The 22912-nt window shown below is 41.1% G+C and overlaps 1 protein-coding gene across 7 annotated transcripts in view; it reads left to right on the forward strand.

The window, feature by feature from the left end:
- Positions 1-22912, forward strand: part of LOC121277425 (sodium/hydrogen exchanger 9B2-like) — a 139214-nt gene that overhangs the window by 72881 nt on the left and 43421 nt on the right. For 6 of the 7 annotated variants that reach the window (XM_041186891.1, XM_041186872.1, XM_041186901.1 and 3 more), the window contains 4 exons: positions 63-162; positions 10737-10914; positions 11750-11920; positions 13105-13247. In XM_041186891.1, the coding sequence (XP_041042825.1) occupies positions 63-162; positions 10737-10914; positions 11750-11920; positions 13105-13247 (592 nt within the window). Of the gene's footprint in view, positions 1-62; positions 163-4083; positions 4167-10736; positions 10915-11749; positions 11921-13104; positions 13248-22912 lie in introns of those variants that run through there. The other variant, XM_041186928.1, reaches the window with a different exon arrangement.

A 22912-nucleotide genomic window follows, 5' to 3' on the forward strand; every position in this document is an offset into this window, starting at 1 on the left:
CGGTCCTGGAATGCTGCTGTTGTGATAATTTTGTCTTTTACATCCTTTTCCTCCTCTTCCAGTTTATTCAACATGGCAAACAAAGTTATCGAACACTTAAATAATGCTACAAATGAAGACAAAACTCCTCAGGCAATGCTGAAAATAATGACAGAACCACAGGTATGTGTAAGTGGGAGTGTATATGTAACAATATTTGGTTGAGGGAGATTATTCAGCATAATTTTGAAGCTTTCACATTCCTTTATGTTATTGGGCTTATTTTAATTGTCTTAAATTTTATAATTTTTTAAATGTACTTAGCGGCCAGTTGGTTCAGCCTCCAAACATAATGATCCTCCTGGCAAAATGCATAGTTGATTTAGAAGAAATGGCTGTTTAAATTTTAAAAATGGAGCAAATTTTGTGCTCAATTGCCGCATTGAATTCAGGTATTAATTTTTCTGGTTTGGCTGGTATTTACAGTAATTGGCTTAATTGTTGCTTTGGAGCCCACTGCTGGATATCTGTTTAACAAATAGATTTAATATCCTCACACTATCACTTTTTATGTGTAGTGTGCTTCCTAAGATTACATTTCTGCCAAGCAGATAAAACCACTCGCTCAATTCATAAGATTTGTTGCATCCATTCGTTAAACTAGCAACACACCCAAGACCTAATAAACTTCTCAACACAAACCGATCTACTCACATAGCAAAGGGGGATTTATTGCATACTCTTGTTCATTGATTTTGAGAATGAAGCAGTTCTCATGAACCTTAAATGTAATCTCTGCATAAATGATATTTGTGGCTTTTAGGTTACTGTTCCAATAAGCTTTGTAGCACTAACTTCATAGGCATTCGAAACTTTGATTATTCCATTAGGAACTATAGTGTTCTGAAGAATTTTACATCTTTATAAACAGCTCTTAATTTGTATATTAGAAGTCAAAACATAAGGGTTAGACCCTGAAGATTTATTATCCCCCATAAAAGATTTAAGATAATTGGATGCTGTAGCACAATGCATCATTATTTGCTTTTAGCTCCAATAGACAGAAGCCAGTTTGTTTCAAAGAGTAAAACAAAAATAAAAATACCTGGAAAAACTCAGCAGGTCTGGCAGCATCTGTGGCGGGGAACACAGTTAACATTTCGAGTCCGTATGACTCTTCAACAGAACTAAGTAAAAATAGAAGACAGGTGAAATATAAGCTGGTTTAAGGGGGGGTGGGACAAGTAGAGCTGGACGGAGGGCCAGTGATAGGTGGAGATAGCCAAAAGATATCATAGACAAAAGGACAAAGAGGTGTTGAAGGTGGTGATATTATCTAAGGAATGTGCTAATTAAGGGTAGAAAGCAGGACAAGCAAGGTACAGATAGCCCTAGTGGGGGTGGGTGGGGTGAAGAAATCGAAAAAGGCTAAAAGACAGATAAAACAATGGATGGAAATACATTTAAAAATAATGAAAATAGGTGGGAAAAGAAAAATCTATATAAATCATTGGAAAAAAAAGGGGGGGATCGGAAAGGGGGTGGGGATGGAGGAAGAGAGTTCATGATCTAAAATTGTTGAACTCAGTATTCAGTCCAGAAGGCTGTAAAGTGCCTAGTTGGAAGCTGAGGAGCTGTTCCTCCAATTTGCGTTGAGCTTCACTGGAACAGTGCAGCAGGCCAAGGACGGACATGTGGCCATGAGAGCAGGATGGAGTGTTGAAATGGCAAGTGACAGGGAGGTCTGGGTCATGCTTGCGGACAGACCAAAGGTGTTCTGCAAAGCGGTCACCCAGTCTGCGTTTGTTGACCAACGCAGACTGGGTGACCGCTTTGCGGAACACCTTTGGTCTGTCTGCAAACATGACCCAGACCTCCCTGTCGCTTGCCATTTCAACACCCCCCCCTGCTCTCATGCCCACATGTCCATCCTTGGCCTGCTGCATTGTTCCAGTGAAGCTCAACGCAAACTAGAGGAACAGCACCTCAACTTCCAACTAGGCACTTTACAGTCTTCCGGACTGAATATTGAGTTCAACAATTTTAGATCATGAACTCTCTCCTCCATCCCCACCCCCTTTCCGATCCCCCCTTTTTCCAATAATTTATATAGATTTTTCTTTTCCCACCTATTCCCATTATTTTTAAATGTATTTCCATCCATTGTTTTATCTCTACCTTTTAGCCTTTTTCGATTTCTTCACCCCACCCCCACTAGGGCTATTTGTACCTCGCTTATCCTGCTTTCTACCCTTAATTAGCACATTCCTTAGATAATATCACCACCTTCAACACCTCTTTGTCCTTTTGTCTATGACATCTTTTGGTTATCTCCACCTATCACTGGCCCTCTATCCAACTCTACCTGTCTCCCACCTCCCCCTAAACCAGCTTATATTTCACCTCTCTTCTATTTTTACTTAGTCCTGTTGAAGAGTCATACAGACTTGAAATGTTAACTGTGTTCCTCTTCGCAGATGCTGCCAGACCTGCTGAGTTTTTCCAGGTATTTTTATTTTTGTTTTGGATTTCCAGCATCCGCAATTTTTTGCTTTTGTTTCTAAAACCAAATCCCCATTTGCAATACAAGCCTGATTCTGCTAAGTACATTGATGTTGTCACCAGCAATTGGTGTTCATAATTATCAGAATACAATTAACTGTTGTACCCAGTCCACCACTAAGAGCTTGGAATCTGCGTGTGTTCTGAATGATCTCTGGGACACCTTTCCAATTACAGGATTTTTGTTCTTTCCTGATTGATACTTTTTCCTATAAAATCACTAGCAACTCCCCTTGATTAGCTCTTTGTCCTTGTATATTTCTGAACTGAGCACACTAAAAGAAAATTCAAGTAATGGCAAGCTGCTTAAAAGGGGGCTTGTTTCTGAAGACCTGATTAGCAGGACATGTCCAATGGTCATTCTAACCTGACACATCAGGCGTGACCAATTTATAGATTCAATAGGGTGAATTCCATTTACACCTGATTTTTCTGGACATTAATGTCTGCCAAATTCAAATACTTTAACAGGTGTGCAAAGTTCATTGATCTGTGCAGACGAGTTTTGTACATGCTAACAGGTGTCATACAGCCTGTCCTGGCCTAAGTTTCCAGCTCTCCTAGATTGCAGTAATGCACTATTTCAACATTAATCCATCATATCTAGAATCTTTCAGACCTGATTTGCTGATTGCATTGGCCATCATATACCTGTCAGATCAGATCTTCAAGGGTACATCTGATCAGCACTGGGCTCAGAAAGTCGCTTTAAGTGGTTTACATTGTACAGTAATATTGATAAGGTACATGGCGGTGGCATAGTGGTATTGTCTGGACTGGACTGGTGGTATTCCAGAGACCCAGGGTTCGAATCCCACCACAGCAGATGGTGAAATTTGAATTTAGTAAAAATCTGGAACTAAAAGTCTGATGTTGGCAATGAAACCATTGCTGATTATCATAAAAGCCTATCTTGTTTACTAATGTCCTTTAGGGAAGGAAATCTGTTGTCCTTACCTGGTGACCCCCAGATCCACAGCAATGTGGTTGACTCTTAAAGTGCCCCATGAACAAGAGCAATAAATGCTGTCCAATGCAATATATGTAAAATGCAGGAGACCTGAATGATCAGAGAAACTTTAGAACATAAAACTTGCAATGGGATTTAGTACATCAAACCCATCTATTGCACCACAATGCTTTTTGTCATTTATTTTGCATTTGCAACACAACATCTTGTAATTTCCATAGGACAGTGATTAAATGCAGGTAAAATTCCAACAAAATAAAACTCTGAACTTCGTACATTCAACCCCGACTTTGTTCCATTTTTCTTAATGATCCATAAATCAATTGTCAATACTTAAATTTTATCTCTGACCTTCAATCCGATTTCAAACCAGATAAACCACCAAACTCTGCTTTAAGCAATTTTTCTCTAAGCAACTCTGTTGCTACCTTGAAAAAGTACTGCTCTTCTCTCTGGCAGGATTTCCGTTTGCCTCTTTTGCCCTGTTCATCTTCATTGCTTTCCATTTCCCTCCTGGTGTTTGATAAGGTGTTTACCAAAACTTGCTTCCACAACCATGTTTCCTTCCTCAGCGACTGTCTCCACCTCCAACTTACCCACGTGGATTCCAACTGAAGTTCCATCCCTCATGTTTCGAATCCACCCAGGATTACAGGTATCTCCGGGACATATAAAATGCTCCTCTGATTGCTGTTCTCGTTGCATTCTCAGATCCACACACAGTGCCATGCATCGCCATATTAACACACTCAACCTCTCTCGCCAGCAGCACTGACTCATCTACAAGCTGTCCTTGTCCCCAGTTTCATTTTATTCTTCGTCCAAACTGATGCCTTAACAAGAAGCTTTTCCTCTTCTTTTCAGATGCCAAGGAACGCAAGCACCAACAACTTATTGATACTAACGCCCATCCAGGACCCTCCACCCCTTCCTCTCCCCCGACCCTATCCCGTCTTCTAATCCCAGCCCTTACCGTGTATACATCATATCCTCTGACCTTCCCCTTTCTGATGCTGAATGTTCTGTACTCAGCAAAGAACTCAGTTTCATACCCTTATACCCTCACCTCAATGAATTTCGAGCTTGGCACGATGCTGAGCTCTTCTTCTGCCGCCTTCATCTCCGTGCTCACTTCTTTGTTCAACGGAACCTTTCACCCGCCTCCAGCATTCTCCCTCCACCTGGACCCCTCCCTCTGGCCTTTTACCTGCTCTCGATCTATTCATTGACGTGACATCAGCCGTCTCAATTTCTCTGCTCCTCTCACCCACTCTAACCTGTCTCCTTCTGAACTTGCTGCACTCCATTCTCTCAGATCTAACCCTGACTTTGTTATCAAACCTGCTGATAAGGGTGGTGCTGTTGTTGTCTGGCGTACTGACCCCTACCTCACAGATGCTGAGCTCCAACTCTCAGACACCTCTTCCTACCTCCCCCGGACCATGACCCCACCACCAAACATCAAGCCATTGTTTCCAGGACTGTCACTGACCTCCTCTCCTCTGAAGATCGTCCCTCCACAGCTTCCAACCTCATAGCCTCCCACCGCCAGACAGCCCCCATCTGCCTTCTTCCCAAAATCCACAAACCGGGCTGTCCAGGTAGACAGATCATGTCAGCCTGTTCCTGCCCCATGGAACTCATTTCTTCCTATCTTTACTCCATTCTGTCTTCCCTTGTCCAGTCTCTTCCCACCTACACCAGCGATTCCTCTGATGCCCTATGTCATGTCAACAATTTCCAGTTCCCTGGTCATAACCACCATCTCTTCACCATGGATGTCCAATCCCTCTACACCTCTATCCCCACCAGGATGGTCTGATGGCTCTCCGCTTCTTCCTTGAACAAAGGCCTGAACAATCACCATCCACCACCACTCTCCTCCGTCTGGCTGAACGTTCTCTCACTGAACAATTTCTCCTTAAATTTGGCTCACCTTCCAAATATGGGTATGGGTACCCGGATGGATTCCAGTTATGCCTGTCTCTTTATGGGGTATGTGGAACATTCCTTGTTCCAGTCCTCCTCAGGCCCCCTCCCACAACTCTTTATTCGGTACATTGATGATTGTTTCGGTGCTGCTGCATGCTCTCGTATGGACCTGGAAAAATTTATCAATTTTGCTTCCAATTTCCACCCCTCATCACCTTCACATGGTCCATCTCTGACTTTTCCCTTCCCTTCCTTGACCTCTGTCTCCATTTCTGCTGATAGACTGTCCACCAATATCCGTTACAAGCCCACTGCCTCCCACAGCTACCTCGACCAAAGCTTCTCACATCCTGCTTCCTATAAGGACTCCATCCCAACCTCTCAGTTCCTTCACCTCTGTCACATCTGTTCTGTGATGCCACTTTCCAAAATGATGCTTCTGGCATATCTTCCTTCTTCCTTAACCGAGGTTTCCCCCCTACTTATGGTTGACAGGGCCCTCAGCCGTGTCCGACCCGTCTCCCACGCCTCTGCCCTCACACCTTCCCCTCCCTCCCAGAACCATGATAGGGACCCATTGTCCTCACTTTTCACCCCACATTCAGCCTCCACGTTCAAAGGATCATCCTCCACCATTTCCACCAACTCCAGCATGATGCTGCCATCAAACGCATCTTCCCCCTACACCCCTGTCAGCATTTTGTAAGGACCGTTCCCTCTGGGACGCCCTGGTCCACTCCTCCATCTCTCCCAACGCCTCATCTCCTTCCCATGGCACCTTCCCATGCAATCGCAGAAGGTGCAACACCTGCCCTTTTACCCCCTCCCTCCTCACCGTCCGAGGGCCCAAACATTCCTTTCAGGTGAAGCAGAGCTTCGCTTGCACCTCCTTCAATTTGGTCTACTGCATTCGCTGCTCCCATTGCAGTTTCCTCTACACCGGGGAGACCAAACACAGACTGGGTGACCGCTTTGCAGAACACCTCTGGTCTGTCCGCAAGCATTACCCAGACCTCCCTGTCACTTGCCATTTCAACACTCCACCCTGCCCTCAAGCCCACATGTCCGTCCTTGGCCTGCTGCAATGTTCCAGTGAAGCCCAACGCAAACTGGAGGAACAGCACCTCATCTTCCGACTAGGCACTTTACAGCCTTTTGGACTTAACATTGAGTTTAACAACTTCAGACCATGAACTCTCTCCTCCATCCTCACCCCCTTTTTTTATCATTGCCTTTCTTCTGCATTCATTTTTTACCCACTTGCTTTATTTTCATTCATTTATCCATAGTTTTATCCCCTTTTTTCCCATTCTCTATCTTTTTTTCCCCCCACCACCCTTCTATCCAGCTCCACTTGCCCCACCCCCCCTTTAACAGTGTAAATTTCATCTCACTTCCAATCCTCTTCAGTTCTGAAGAAGGGTCATAAGGACTCGAAACATTAACTTTGTTTTTTTTTCTCTCGCCACATAGGCTGTCAGACCTGCTGAGCTTTTCCAGCATTTTCTGTTTTTGTTTCAGATTTCCAGAATGCACAGTATTTTGCTTTTATCTGTTTTAAGAGTTTGTTGATTTAGAACTAACTTTGAAGAAAGTCATTTCTACTTATTAATCAGTTTTTGCACAGAGTGGGAGTTCCTGCAAATCTGTTTTATGGTAGTTTTGTGCTTAAGTGCTCTGGTTGCACAGTCTCAATTGAAATGACAAAGATATTAGGCATTCTATTCATGGTGTCATATACCACAGAAGGGGGCTGTTTGGCTCATCGAATCCATGCTGGGTCCTCATGGAACAATCTAGTCAGTTCCACAGCCCTGCAAGTTTATTTTCTTCAATTTTCTATGAAAGCATTGATTGTTTCCGCTTCCACCACCCTTGTGGGCAGGTTGTTATCATTTGCTATGTTTCCCCTGAATCTTTTGCCCAAAGTCTTAAATCTATATCACCTAGTCCTATACCATCAGCTAATGGGAAGAAATTTCCTTATCCAAATCTATCACAATCTTGTACACCTTTATCAAATCTCCCTTCAATCTCTTTTGCCCCAAGGAGAACAACACAAGCCATTTCTATCTAACCATGTAACTAAATCCACTCACCCCCTGACCGTCCCTGGAACCATCCTGGTAAATCTCCTCTCTGCCCTCTCGAGGACCTTCACATCTCTCCTGAAGTGCAATAGCCAGAACTGGGTGCAATGCAGTAGTTGGAGCCTAACCAGAGCCTTACAAAAGTTCAGCATAACATCCTTACTTTTGTATTCAATGCCTCTATTTATGAAACCCATAAGCCTGAACAGAAATCCCTCCCCTTCCTTACCCTTTAACAAACCCTGATGGGATAATTCAAGTCCCCAGTATCGCCATACGAACATAAGAATTAGGAGCAGGAGTAGGCCACTTGGCCCCTTAAGCCTGCTCTGCCATTCAATAAGATCATGGCTGATCTGGTTTTAATCTCATATTGCGCCTGCCCCCGATAAACTTTCACCCCCTTGCTCATCAGGAGCCTATCCACCTCTGTCTTAATGATATTCAAGGACTCTGTCTCAACCACCTTTTTGTGGAAGAGAATTCCAAAGTTTCACAACCCTCTGAGAGAGGATTTTTTTCCTCGTCACTCTCCTAAATGGGCGACTCCTCATTTTGAAACAGTGACCCCAAGTTCTAGATCCTTCCACAAGAGGAAATATCCTTTCCACATTCACCCTGTCAAGTCTCCCCAGGATTTTATATGTTTCAATAGTTCTTGCACATCTCTATGATTCCCTACAGACTTGTTCCTCCATCTGTCTCTCACTATTTGGAACGTCCCAAATAGTATGATCCTATCTTTTTGCTTCTTAACTCTAACCAAATGGATTCTGCCCTTGCCCCCTCAAGGACATCCCCACTTTCCATACTGCAATGTCAGTATTGCCAGCCCACCTCCTTTTTTTTCCTTCCCTATCTTTTCTGAACACTCTATAAATGCCCAGTGCCATTTTAAGCCATGTTTCTGTTATTGTCTTGACATCATATTCCCACACTGCTATTTGTGCTTATAGCTCACTAGTCTTATTCACCACACCTATTCCTGTCACATTTTAACATGACTGTGATCGTGCATCCTAATCTTTTCTCCATGAAAACTATCTCAATTATGACATCTGCCATTAAAATTTTGAGTTCAAGTCCTGCAACCAATCACTGCTCTTATGTGAATCCAGTAGCTGTACCACCTTTTGACCAAAGGCGTATGTAGTAGCTCAAAGGTAACCTCAGACTTGCCATAATAACACACCAAATTATCAAAATGTGCATAAGATCTGTTCATTTGTCCAGACAAACCAATGGGTCCTATGGGTATTATTAGCATGTTGCTGTTTGTCTGGTTTACCTAACCAGACAAACTTTTGCCTACCTTTGAGTGGAATCCACTGTATAGCCTTGTATAGCACACTACTCAGTGGATCGAAACAAAATATTAAAGTGACTGTGCTCACCGAACTTCCCCAGTGGCTCTTTTCTCAATGATTCTCTCTTGGTTTAGTGTACGTGTAAATAATACTGGTCTAAAATAATAGATTTAGCACAGTCAGTATTGTGCTATACGTGCAGCTGTTTGCACACAATGTCCAATGGAGATTGGCAGCATATTAAATCAAATACGTATTATGCCCTAAAGGATAGATTTTCTTTTTTGTTAGCATTAGTGAATAGAAAATACTGTATAAATGTGAAAAATGAAGTCTTATAGTGTCACTTCAGTAAAACCATAAGCTATTGTCGTCGGCTGACCCCTGATTCAAGGATGGCATCTACTCAGGGTCATGAGTTTCTGCCTTGGCTGTTCATGTGACTGAACAGGCTGATTCTTGACCATAAGCTATGACAACATGCATACAATATGTATGTGTAATGTAATATAAATATGTATATTTGTCTAGTCAATATAGACTGGACAAATAAAATTGGCAAAGGTTGTCTGGAAGTTGGGTTTGTTTTGCGACAGTTTCATGGAACAATGCGCTGTGGAACCAACCAGAGATAAAGCTATTTTTGTTCTAGTCTTGCATAATGAGACAGGTTTAATCAGTAATCCTGTAGTAAAAGATCCTCTGGGGAAAAAGTGATTATCATACAATTGAAATCCATATTAAATTTGCAAGCATCATATTCCAGTCCCAAACAAGAATTTTAAAGTTAAACAAAACCAATCACAAACAGTCGCTTGGTAATATAGAACTTGAATTATACTGAAAAGAGAGACATGTTGCCGAAGGTTTTCTTATTGCTCTCTTCAGGACAAATGCAAGAATGCCAAATTTCAAACGATCACAATTTGTACTACAGGAGAAAAGGGGTGCTGATTGGTTGGCAAGTCAACTCTGGCCGAGGCATTGCCATGAAGAAAGCAACAGTGAACAGTAGGCTCCCAAAGCCTCTGTGTAATTCAAAAAAGGCACAAGGCTAAAATGTATTCCTTTTATTTGCAAAAAAAAAGTTTCTTGCACATGAATATGTTGCTTTTTAGCAAGCGTAAATGAGCCATGTTATGAGCTTGACTGATTATCTTAAGTTGGCCGTTAGTGTAACAATTGGTGCAAACTATGGGGCAGCACTTGCTAAATAATCCTGAGTGCACAAATAGTTACACTAACAACCAGTTTAAGATAACCAGTCGCGCTCGTAACATGGCTCATTTAAACTTTCTAGAAGTGACGTACATTCATTTGCAAGGACCATGCTCACTCCATTGGCACACAGTGAGAATCCTAACCTATTACAGAAATGGTTGGAATAACCAATTCATGATATATTTCAGTTGAATAACTAGTGGAGTTTACTTGATGTTCATCAGATTGTGTGTGCACTTCTCTCACTGCATCAGGGACTGCTTGTGTTTGCTGGCCTGAGAGTAGAGTCTTTATTTTGCAATTGAGTTTTAGCTAGCCCCAAGTAGGGTTCCAGAATTAGCAAGCCAGCATTCTGGCCATTTTGATGCAGCACCAATTTAAACAAGCACTTCGGCTACTTGGTGGCTGAATTGACCACCACTTCTCAATTGTTAACATCATACTAAAAACATATCTATTGTCCACATTAACCAATATCTTGATGAGCACACCTTTGGCTCCACACCCAATACTTTCCAACAACTTCACAGAAATGTAATGCTGTTGGTTGTATAATATGGAATATATGGAGATTACAATCCTATTAGTTTTAATAAAAAATCTCTCAAAGTTTTCCTTCCTAGAAGAGAAGAGATTAGCTGTCTAATAAAGGTGTATTTTGTATTCTTGTTCCAGGATATTGTTGAGAAGGCGAATTCTGCAGACCATTCAGATGCACCAATTGAAGTAGATGAAACCACCCTTTTGAATAAAAGTAGCGAGGGCGAGAAGCCTACTCATCACAATCATGGCAAACTGTGGCGAATATTTGCATGCCCACCTCAAGGAATCATTGCTAGTGTATTGACAAAGGGTTAGACCAATGCATGCATTTGAATATTAGTTTGTATTCATTAATAATAGAGGCTGCACCATAATATTCTGTATGATTTACATATTTATATATCAACAGAGGTTTCCCTACCTTTGGTGTGCCAGATAATTGCATTAATTTTTTTTTACAGGTTCTGGTGTTGCCATTATACTTTTGCTCCAATGCGTTTCCTCACTTTTAGATTAGATACTCACATTTGATTCAGTGCTGACCAGATTATATTTAGAAATGTGGGGCAGAAGTTCAGCAGAGCAGAATTTTTAGACATAGTGACACAAAACCTGATGCAATTCCCATATTTGACACCTTCATTGTTAGGGTTTGATTACTTTTGCTTGGTAAAGGATTGGAAGCTTTCAGAAGATTTCAATGGATTCGTAACTGGCTCTCAACTGATGACTGGCAAAATTCCCAGGGTAGCCATAGCCAAGAACTCTCCCAGAAACACACCTTTGACAAGAGGTGGTGCATGTGTAAGATCCACTCCCCTATTCCCCTCATTCAAAAATAGCTGGAGCCAAAAGTTACAGAGCAGAGGAGCTGCTTTAGTTTGGTTTGAATACATTCAATTCATGATTTTAATATTCGTATATTAAAAATGAATGCATTTGTTTCTCAGTGCTATGACACTACAATTTGACCTTGGTATTGGTGTCATTGTTAATAATGATCCTGTTGTATTTCAAAAAGAAGTGTGTTTATTGCTTTTTTGTTGACCAGTGTTTTAATTAGGTGAAAAAATCACAAGTTGAGTGTTTTTTGCAGGATGCAAAGACTTATCTCTGTATTAATCAGTTTTCACCTTGTTTTGCAGTGATTATGGTGATCCTGCTGTGGGCAGTTGTCTGGTCAATTACAGGTCCAGAGTGCCTTCCTGGTGGTAATTTGTTTGGAAATCTGATTCTGTTTGTGTGTGCAGTTCTTGGAGGGAAGATTGTTGGAATGATCAAATTTCCTAATTTGCCACCATTACCTGGCCTTCTAGGTAAGAAAAAGGAAGATATAATGAATAAACTGTTCATATTGGGTGACCATACTGAAGTCAGCATAGAAAAGGAACGTGCTTTTAAACAGCATATTATCATTTCCTAAAGTGCTTTATACCAATGCAGCAGCTTTAAAATTTAATAACTTTGTAGTTGCCAAAGGCTGAAGCTAATTTTCACACACAGCCTCACAAGTAGTAAATTGATGAACGAAAAGATGATCTGTATTTCAGGGTGTTGGGAAAAACTCCTAGCTCTTACCTAAATAGTGACAAGAATTTTGATATCCCCAGAGCAGACAGATGAGTGTTTGCTTGAGGGAGTGCTGCACTGTTGGAAGTGCCACCTTTCAAATGAATGATTAAAATAATTGCTGTCTGAGGTGAATGTAAAATATTTCACACAACTATTTTGAAGAAGGGGAGTTCTCCTCAATATCCTGGCCAATATTTATTCCTCAACCAACATTCAAAACAGATTTATCTGGTCATTGTCCTGAAAACAGCAACAAGGTATTGACTTGTGCAAATTGGCATTCCATTTCCTGCATTTACAACAGTGACTACACTTCAAAAGTACTTAATTGGCTCTAAAATGCTTTGGGATGTTGTATGGTAGTGAATAGTGAAAGACGTTATATAAATGTAAACGTTTAATCTTCATTACACGGGCTAGTTTTTAATGCATGCTGACTTGTACACCTTGACTCCTACATTAACATTATATTGTATATAAAAATATATATATATAATTATAAAATGTGTGTTTATTAACTGTACTGTAATATTGTTCTCCATTTTGCAGCAGGACAAAAATAATAAAAACCAGTAGTTCCAGCCACTGATGAAAATATAGCCATCAAGTTGTTAGATTTTTGAAGAAGTGTGACTTTTTTCCAATTTCAATGCTATCTTTAATTTCAAAGCATTAACCTGAATCATGGTGATGATTAAAACATGGGGAAGAAGTAATTATTTGAAATCAAGTGGCTTCATTTTTATTGCACGTAGCTGTTCATTTTACACACCTTTCTATCACCAGTACAGTAATGCTTTTGTTGGCCATATCTTTTTTCTAAACATTGATCCAGAATGCAGTGTTTATCCTCCAAATATGTATTTGTATTTAATTTAACTAGTAGCAGTTTAATCTGCAATATATTTTCTTTGCATTTATGTATTAGGAATGCTGCTTGCTGGATTTGTTCTCCGAAATATTCCTGTTGTCAGTGAAGCTATTTACATTGACTACAAGTGGTCCTCATCCTTGAGAAGTATAGCCCTTGCAATTATCCTTACCCGAGCAGGACTTGGGTTAGACGCAAAGGTATACACAAGATGTTTCTCACCTCCATTTTGTTCATCTAAAACCAAATAATGACACTCAAGTTAATTATAGTCCATTTAGTTCTTAGTTATTGCACTGGCTAAGTGATGTGGTACTGAACCATGTAGTCCTAGGTCTGATCCTTGATCTGCACTGAATTGGTTGATCTTAATCAGAGTAACCACAATGTTTCTGGTCTGGGAAGAGGAAAATACAAAACTAGGACTTCAATGAATAGACAACCGGATTTAGCTGTGATACCGAATTGTCACATAGTTTGATCACTTCTTGGGTTCACACGTGAAGGACAGCCCTTTTGGCAAAATCAATCTTTTTGTATGTTTATGATGCTTTCAGATTTTTTTGATATGATCTGCATTCCCTTGTCCAAATTATCTCAATATATTGAGAACAAAGATGGGTCCAGCATTGACCCATGGAGTAGACCATTTCTAACCCTTTATCATCCAACCAAGAGACGTTCACTTTAAGTCTGTCTAATATCTGTCAACCAACTGTTGTAACTCACTCTGGAGTTTAGTAACCAGCCTCTTATAAAATACCTTATTGTGCTTTCTAAAAATTGTCTACTGCATTCATCCTATCTACCCAGTCAGTTTCTTCAAAAAATTCCATTAAATTTGACATTTTACCTTTAATGAATCTGTGCTGCCTTAATTATTCCAAGCATTTCTAATTTTATCTTGTTATGAAATTTGTTTTTAGTGATGTTACACTAACTGATATATGGTTCCTCAATTTTTCCTATTATCCTTTCTTGAACAGAGATGTTATACTGGAAACGCTTTAGTTTACTGGCAAAATGTACCTATCTGAGAGGGATTGAAAAATTATAAATTAGAACTTCTGCTACTTCCTCTCTGACTTCCTTCAAAAGCCTAAGATGGATGCCTTTGGTGGCCTGAATAGTACAAGACCTTTAGGCCTATCAAATCAATGTTAACTCTTTGCAAAGAGCCAATCCAGCTAGTCCCACACTCCATACCATTGGTCCTGCAAAAATAAAATGATTAATTTCTTTTCGACATTTATGGTTAACAGCTGTGCGCTGTTCTCTTCCTAGTACAACTACATTCTCACTTTCACTGTCATTTGTGGAAACTTTCAAAATAACCAATTAAGATTAATGCTGGTATTTTCATTATTCACAACCAGATTGTTCTCCTAATTCTTATTATTTTACTTTTTAATAGGCTTATTTGAAAGCCCTTCCCATTTCCTTGTATATTATCTCCTGACCTTTTTCATAATCCCCTTCACCTCCTTAACTTCACTTCTTACACACCTTATGATTTTCTTTAATAATATGTGTTCCAGCCTTGTCATAATGCTTCTCTTTTCAATTTGTGTAGTTTTAATCTCGATATTTATCTATAGAACTCTTCAATGTACCCCTTCAATCTATCTCTTGTAAGCATTGTTTCATCTTTGAAAATTTTCCAAGTATTGAGCTCAGTTATTTTGGGATAAAGATTTCTTTTCATCTTAGTAAACTTGGCCTTTTCAGTCCAGCAATCTTATCTTTTGATATAACTGTGCTTTTCTATTCTTACATTGAACCTGACTACATTACGATTGCTGTTTTCCTATTCTTTAATTTGTTATTTTCCCCACTTTATTTCCCAGAACCAAATCAATGCAATATTACATAGGATTTCCAGCACAGAAACAGGACATTTGGCCCAGCCAGTCCATGATACTGTTTCTGCTCCATTCAAACTTTCCACCATTTACGCTCATCTGAACATATCGTAACCCTCTATTCGATCCTCCGTCATATGGTAGTTAATTTACCCTTAAAAGCATCTATACTATTCACTTCAACCACTCCCTATGGTAGCAAGTTCCACATTCTCACTACTCTTTGGGTAAAGAAGTTTCTTCTGAATCCCCTATTGGATTTCTTGGTGACTATGTTATATTAGGAACGTAGGAACAGGAGAAGGCCATTGAGCCCGTCGCGCCTGCTCTGCCACTCAGTACGATCATCGCTGATCGAACACTTCAATGCCTTTTACCCACACTATCCCCATAACACTTTACGTTATTGTTAGTCAGAAATCTACCAATCTGAACCTTAAACATACTCAATATGGAGCTTCCATGGCCCTCTGGGGTAGAGAATTCCAAAGATTCACAATCCTCTTGAGGAAAGAAATTTCTCCTCATCTCGGTCCTAAGTGGCTTCTCCCTTATTTTGAAATTGTTCCCCTGGTTCTAGACTCCCCAACCAGGGGAAACATCTTCCTACATCTACCCTGTCTATTCCTTTAAGTATTTTGTAGGTTTCAATGTGATCATGTCTCATTCTTCAAAACTCTAGAGGATACAGTCCCAGTTTCCCCAACCTCTCTTCAAAAGACAGTCCCACCATCCCTGGAACAAGTCTGGTGAACTTTGTTGCACTCCCTCTATGGCAGTAATATCCTTTGAGGTAAGGGAACCAAAACTGCACACACTACTTCAGGTGTGGTCTAACCAAGCTTCTATAAAATTGAAGCAAGACTTCACTACTCCTGTGCTCAACTCCTCTTGTGATAAAGGCTAACATTCCATTAGCCTTCTTAATGGCTTGCTGTACCTGCATGTTAGCCTTCAGTAACTTATGGGCAAGGACACCCAGGTCTGTGTACATTTACGCTTTCTAATCTCTTACCATTTAGGAAATACTCTGTACATCTGTTCCTTCTACCAAAGTGGATAACCTCTGATTTTTCCACATTATATTCCATCTATCATATTCTTGCCCACTCATGAAGTCTGTCCAAATCCTCCTGTAGCCACTTTACATCTTCCTCACAACACACATCCTCACAGCACACAAAGCCTAGCTTTGTATCATCTGCGAACTTGGAAATATTACATTTGGCCCCCACATCCAAACCATTGATGTAGATTGTGAACAGTTGGGGCCCAAGTACTGATCATTATGGTACCTCACTAGTGAAAGCCTGCCAACGCGAGAATAACCCGTTTATTCCTATTCTCTGTTTTATGTCTGTTAGCCTATCCTTGATCCAGTATATTGCCTCCATATCTATCCCATGTGCTTTTAATTTTCTAATCAACCTCTTGTGGAAGACTTTATCAAAAGCCTTCTGAAAATTCAAATATACTACATCTATCGACTCTCCTTTATCAAAGTTGTTAGTAGCATACTCACAAAACTCCAAGTTCGTCAAACATGATTTCCTATTCGCAAATCCATGCTGACTATGCCAAATCAGATCATGATTATCTAAATTTGTCACATCCTTTATAATTGATTCCAGCATTTTCCCTACTACTGATGTAAGGCTAAGAGGTCTGTAGTTCCCTGTTTTCTCTCTTCCTCCCTTAAATAATGTGGTGACATTTGCTACCTTCCAATCATCAGGAACCATTCCAGAATCTATCGAATTTTGGAAAATGATCACCAATGCATCCACTATCTCCAAAACAATCTCTTTTAACACTCTGGGATGCAGAATATCAGGTCCTGGGGACTTATCAACTTTCAGTCCTATTAATTTCTCCAAAACAACCTTCTTTCTTATACTAATTTCCTTCAACTCCTTATTCTTAAATCTTGGAGATTTCCTGTATCTTCCTCAGTGAAAACAGACACAAGGTAATCATTTAGTTTCCCTGCTTTTTCTCTACTTCCCCATTATAAATTCTCCTGGCTCTGCCTGTAATGGAGCCACATTTGTCTTGGTTAAATGCTTCCTTTTTACATACCTATAGAAGCTTTTACAGCCTGTTTTTATGTTTCTTGCTAGATTGCATTCATATTCTATTCTCCCTTTCTTTACCAGCTTCTTGGTCGGTTTTTGCTGTATTCTTAAAAAGCTCCTAATACTCAGATTTACTACTATTTCTGGCAACTTCATAAGCCTTTTAATTTTATACAAGCCTTAACTTCCTTTGTCAGCCACGGTTGACTGACTTTTTTTGGGTTTTTGCACCTTGAAGGAATGCATAGGGGCTGTAAGCTGTGTAATAGTTCTTTGAAGACTATCCATTGCCTATGTAAGTCATACCTTTTAATGTATTTTCCCAATCCACCTCCGCCAATTGTCCCTCGTGCCTTCATAATTTCCTTTATTCAACTTTAACAACCTTTAACACACCTCACTTTCAAACATAATGGGCAGAATTTTCTGCCTGTTGGGTGGGTGGGCCTGACCCAATCTCTGGCAGGCGGGGAGCCAATCCCCGCCGAAGAAGCGGGCCCCACCGCCATTTTACGTGGGCGGGCCAATTAAGGCCCGCCCAGCATGACGTCCGGTGGGAAGTACTATGCGCTTCCTGTGTGGGCAGGGAGAGGGGTATTCCCCAAAAGCGAGAGTGCGCTCTTTCACGCATGCGCATGAAAGAGCACATATCTCCGAGGCAAAGTGCTGCCTCGGAGATTGCTGACACTTTAAAAATATGAAAAATAGAAAATAAAAATTCCTTAACATGTCCCCCTTACATGAGATGGGACATGTTCATAATTTACATAATAAGTTTATTAAACTTTTTAAAACCCTACATGAAACCTCATCCCACCGGTGGATGAGATTTCATGTTGTTTCTATTGCCTGCCGGGGCTCCTGCCCTGCCCGCTGACCTTAATGTTGGACAGGCAGGTCCTTTAATTGTATAATTGATCTCAACAATGGCCTCAATTGGCCATTGACAGGTTGGCAGGTGCACAGCTGATTTTGCTGGGGCCCGCCTTCCTGAAAAATTAAATGGGGCGGGATGACATCGGGGGTTCCACCCAACATCATCCTGCATCATTTTACACGTTGGTGAGCAAGCCCCACCCCCTGCTCACCAATGGCAAAATTCTGCCCATGTAAAATTCTAACATATTGTGGTCACTCATCCCTACAAGTTCTTTTACAACAAGATTATTAATCAGCCCTTTTTCATTGCGTAAAACTAGATCTAAAATAGCCTGTCGTCTACTCAGTTCCCCAGCATAGTGCTCTAGAAAACCATCCCTAACACACTCCAGAAACTCATCTTCCACAGCATTAATGCGCAATTGGTTTACCCAGTCTATATGCAGATTGAAGTCACCCATGATTACTGTATTGCCCACGCTACATGCTTCTCTCATCTCCTGATTAATACCATCCCCCACATTACCATTACTATTTGGTGGCCTATAAACAACTCCAACCAATGTCTGCTGCCCTTTGCTGTTTCTTAGCTCCACCCAAACAGATTCCACACATTGTTCTCCCAATCTGAGATCCTCCCTTACTAATGCAGTGATCCCATCCCTTATTCTCAGCTCAACTCCACCTCCTTTCCCTTCTTGTCTGTCCTTCCTAAACATCGAATATCCTCAAATATTCAGTTTCCAGTCTTGGTCACCGTGCAGCCATATCTCCGTAATGACAATTATATCATACCCGTTTACCTCTATTTGTGCCTTTAGATCATCTGCCTTCTTGTGAATGTTGCACATTCAGGTAGAGTGCCCTTAACTTGTCTTTTTGACATCATTCCACATTCGAAGCATACTCAATGCCACTGCTTTGTTTCTCCTGCCTTCTAGTCTCACTACTACCTCCTGTTGTCAACTTTATATACTTCCAATTTGGCCCACCCCTCAGGTTCCAATCCCCCTGACAAGCTAGTTTAAACCCACCCCAACAGCACGAACAAATCTCCCTGTAAGTATATCAGCCCCAGTCCTGTTAAGATTTTTTCAAACTTAACCCGCTGCCCAAATAGAGGTGCCCCTCAGAGGTCCGGCTGTCTCCACTCCCAGGAGGCGAGTGAAGGCCCCGAGCCTCGCCCTCTATTTATCCGCTGCCCGAGTAGAGGTGCCCCTCACAGGTTCTGCTGTCAGAAGGCCTCTAGTTATGTTCTTTCCCACAAGTAGAAACATTCTCGCTCGCTCTCTCGTGCTCTCTCTCTCTCTCTCTTTCTCTTTGCATGCTATCAAATGCTTTCATAATTTTAAACATCTCTATTAGGTCACCCCTTGGCCTTTTTTCAAGAGAAAAGTGACCCCACCTGTCGATCCTTTCCTCTTAAATAAACCCATGCATTTCTGATATCATCCTTGTAAATCTCCTCTGCACCCTCTCCAGTGCCTCCGGTTACGTCCAATACATTGCCATTGTCTACTCTCTGTTACCTCCTTTTAAAAAAAAGTCAATAAATTAGGTCAAGCAAAATTTTCCATTTTGAAATCCATGCTGACTATTCGTTATTATATTTTTCTTTTTTATATGTTCTATTCTCTCCTTTAATATTTTTTATACCACCAATGTTAAGATGACTAATTTATAATTCCCTGGACATGTTCTTTCTTTCTTAAATATAGGAATCACATTTGTTATCCGCCAGTCCTCTGAAAATACACCTTTTTTGAATAAATTATGAGATATGTGAAGTAATACCTCTCCTACCTCTCCCCTAGATTCTTTTAAAGTGCTCATATGTAATCCATCCGGACCAGAGTTTTTATCCTTTTTGGAGTTTGATTCTTTTATTTAGTGCACCCCTTTTTAAAAATTTCAATTTATCTCATTATTCATCTTACCATTCAAGGGCATGTCTACCTGTTTTCCTTCCCTGGTAAATATTGATATGAAAGAATTATTTATTATTTCTGCTAACTCTCTATCATACTTATGGTATTATCCTGTTTATCCCTTAACAATCCCATTCCTATCCCAGGCTTCCTTTTTTTATTGTTGTGCCTGTAAAATGTTTTGCTGTTTTGTTTTATGTCCCTTGATAGTTTGATTTCGTAGCTCCTCGTCTCTTTTTAATTGATATGGCACTATATAACGGCAAACATTATTTATATTTATCTTTGAATTATACACTATTACCTGATTTATGTAAAACACATCTTGCCGTGTAAATAGTTTATATAGTTTAACAAATAACATTATCACTCTATTACTATATGCAACGTGATATATCTTAAATGAGTTCTATATGGTGTTAAATGTATAGGAATAGAGTGTACAATGTTGTAAACTAATAAACAAATTGAATTAAAAATAAAAATACCTGGAAAAACTCAGCAGGTCTGGCAGCATCTGCAGTTAACGTTTCGAGTCCATATGACTCTTCAACAGAACTAAATAAAAATAGAACAGAGGTGAAGTATAAGCTGGTTTGTGGAGGGGGGGTGCGGGTGGGACAGGTAGAGCTGGATAGAGGGCCAGTGATAGGTGGAGATAACCAAAAGATGTCTCGGACAAAAGGACAAAGAGGTGTTGAAGGTGGTGATATTATCTAAGGAATGTACTAATTAAGGGTAGAAAGCAGGACAAGCAAGGTACAGATAGCCCTAGTGGGGGTGGGGTAGGGTGAAGGAATCAAAATAGTCTAAAAGGCAGAGATAAAACAATGGATGGAAGTACATTTAAAAATATTGGACATAGGTGGGAAAAGAAAAATCTATATAAATTATTGGGGAAAAAAAAAGAAAAAAGAGGGGGTGGGGATGGAGGAGAGAGTTCATGATCTAAAATTGTTGAACTCAATATTCATTTCGGAAGGCTGTAAAGTGCCTAGTCGGAAGATGAGGTGCTGTTCCTCCTCTTCACCATGGACATCCAATCCCTCTACACCTCCATCCCCCACCGGGATGGTCTGATGGCTCTCCGCTTCTTCCTCGAACAATCCCTCCACCACTATCTCCTCACTCTGGCTGAACTTGTTCTCACACTGAACAATTTCTCCTTAAACTCCTCTCACTTCCTCCAAATAAAAGGTGTTGCTATGGGTACCCGCATGGGCCCCAGTTATGCCTGTCTCTTTATGGGGTATGTGGAACATTCCTTGTTCCAGTCCTACTCTGGCCCCCTCCCACAACTCTTTCTCCGGTACATCAATGATTGCTTCGGTGCTGCTTCATGCTCTCGTCTGGACCTGGATTAATTTATGAATTTTTCTTCCAATTTCCACCCCTCCATCATTTTCACATGGTCCATCTCTGACACTTCCCCTCCCTTCCTTGATCTCTCTGTCTCAATTTCTGGTGAAAGACTGTCCACCAATATTCACTACAAGCCTACCGACTCCCACAGCTACCTCGACTACAGCTCCTCACACCCTGCTTCCTGTAAGGACTCCATCCCATTCTCTCAGTTCCTTCCCCTCCGTTGCATCTGTTCTGATGATGCCACTTTCAAAAACAGTTCGTCTGACATGTCTTCCTTCTTCCGTAACCGAGGTTTTCCACCCACGGTCGTTGACAGGGCCCTCAACCGTGTCTGGCCCATCTCCCGTGCATCCGCCCTCATACCTTCCTCTCCCTCCCAGAAACATGATAGGGTCCCCCTTGTCCTCACTTATCACCCCACCAGCCTCCGCATTCAAAGGATCATCCTCCGCCATTTCCGCCAACTCCAGCATGATGCCACCACCAAACACATCTTCCCTTCACCTCTTCCCCCGGCGGCATTCTGCAGGGATCATTCCCTCCAGGACACCCTGGTCCACTCCTCCATCATCCCCTACACCTGAACCCCTTCCCATGCAACTGCAGAAGATGTAACACCTGTCCCTTTACTTCCCCTCTCCTCACCGTCCAAGGGCCCAAACACTCCTTTCAAGTGAAGCAGCATTTCACTTGCACTTCCCTCAATTTAGTCTACTGCACTTGTTGCTCCCAATGCGGTTTCCTCTACATTGGAGAGACCAAACGCAGACTGGGTGACTGCTTTGCAGAACACCTTTGGTCTGTCCACAAGCATGACCCAGACCTCCTGTCGCTGCCATTTCAACACCCCACCCTGTTCTCATGCCCACATGTCCGTCCTTGGCCTGCTGCATTGTTCCAGTGAAGCTCAACGCAAACTGGAGGAACAGCACCTCATCTTCTGACCAGGCACTTTACAGCCTTCCGGACTAAATATTGAGTTCAACAATTTTAGATCTTGAACTGTCTCCTGCATCCCCACCCCCTTTCCGATCCCCCCCTTTTTTCCAATAATTTATACAGATTTTTCTTTTCCCACCTATTTCCATTACTTTTAAATGTATTTCCAATCATTCTTTTATCTCTGCCTTTTAGGTTATTTTGATACCTTCACCCCACCCCACCCCTCACTAGGGCTATCTGTACCTTGCTTGTCCTGCTTTCTACCCTTAATTAGCACATTCCTTAGATAATATCATCACCTTCAACACCTCTTTGTCCTTTTGTCTGTGACATCTTTTGGTTATCTCCACCTATCACTGGCCCTCTATCCAGCTCTACTTGTCCCACCCGCCCCCCAAACCAGCTTAAATTTCACCTCTGTTCTATTTTTATTTAGTTCTGTTGAAGAGTCATACAGACTCGAAACGTTAACTGGGTTCCTCTCCGCAGATGCTGCCAGACCTGCTGAGTTTTTCCAGGTATTTTTATTTTTGTTTTTGTTTTGGATTTCCAACATCTGCAGTTTTTTGCTTTTAAACAGGTAGAATTGTTGCTTTCCCGTTGGAGATACTATCAAAACTTATTGGTTTGAAGGATGGTGCTAATTAAAGCCTGAGATTATGCCCAAATATTTTCTCCATTCCTTTGCTTCTTCTGTGAGCTAATTTTGCACATTTAGCTACTTCCTGTGTTAACACAAGCACCCCTTACTTAGGCATGCATGCAAATTGTTTTCTTTTGAATTGTTCTGCATATTTATAGTACCTACTAT

Source organism: Carcharodon carcharias, chromosome 1 (genome assembly GCF_017639515.1).
Source record: "Carcharodon carcharias isolate sCarCar2 chromosome 1, sCarCar2.pri, whole genome shotgun sequence".
Lineage (NCBI taxonomy): Eukaryota > Metazoa > Chordata > Chondrichthyes > Lamniformes > Lamnidae > Carcharodon > Carcharodon carcharias.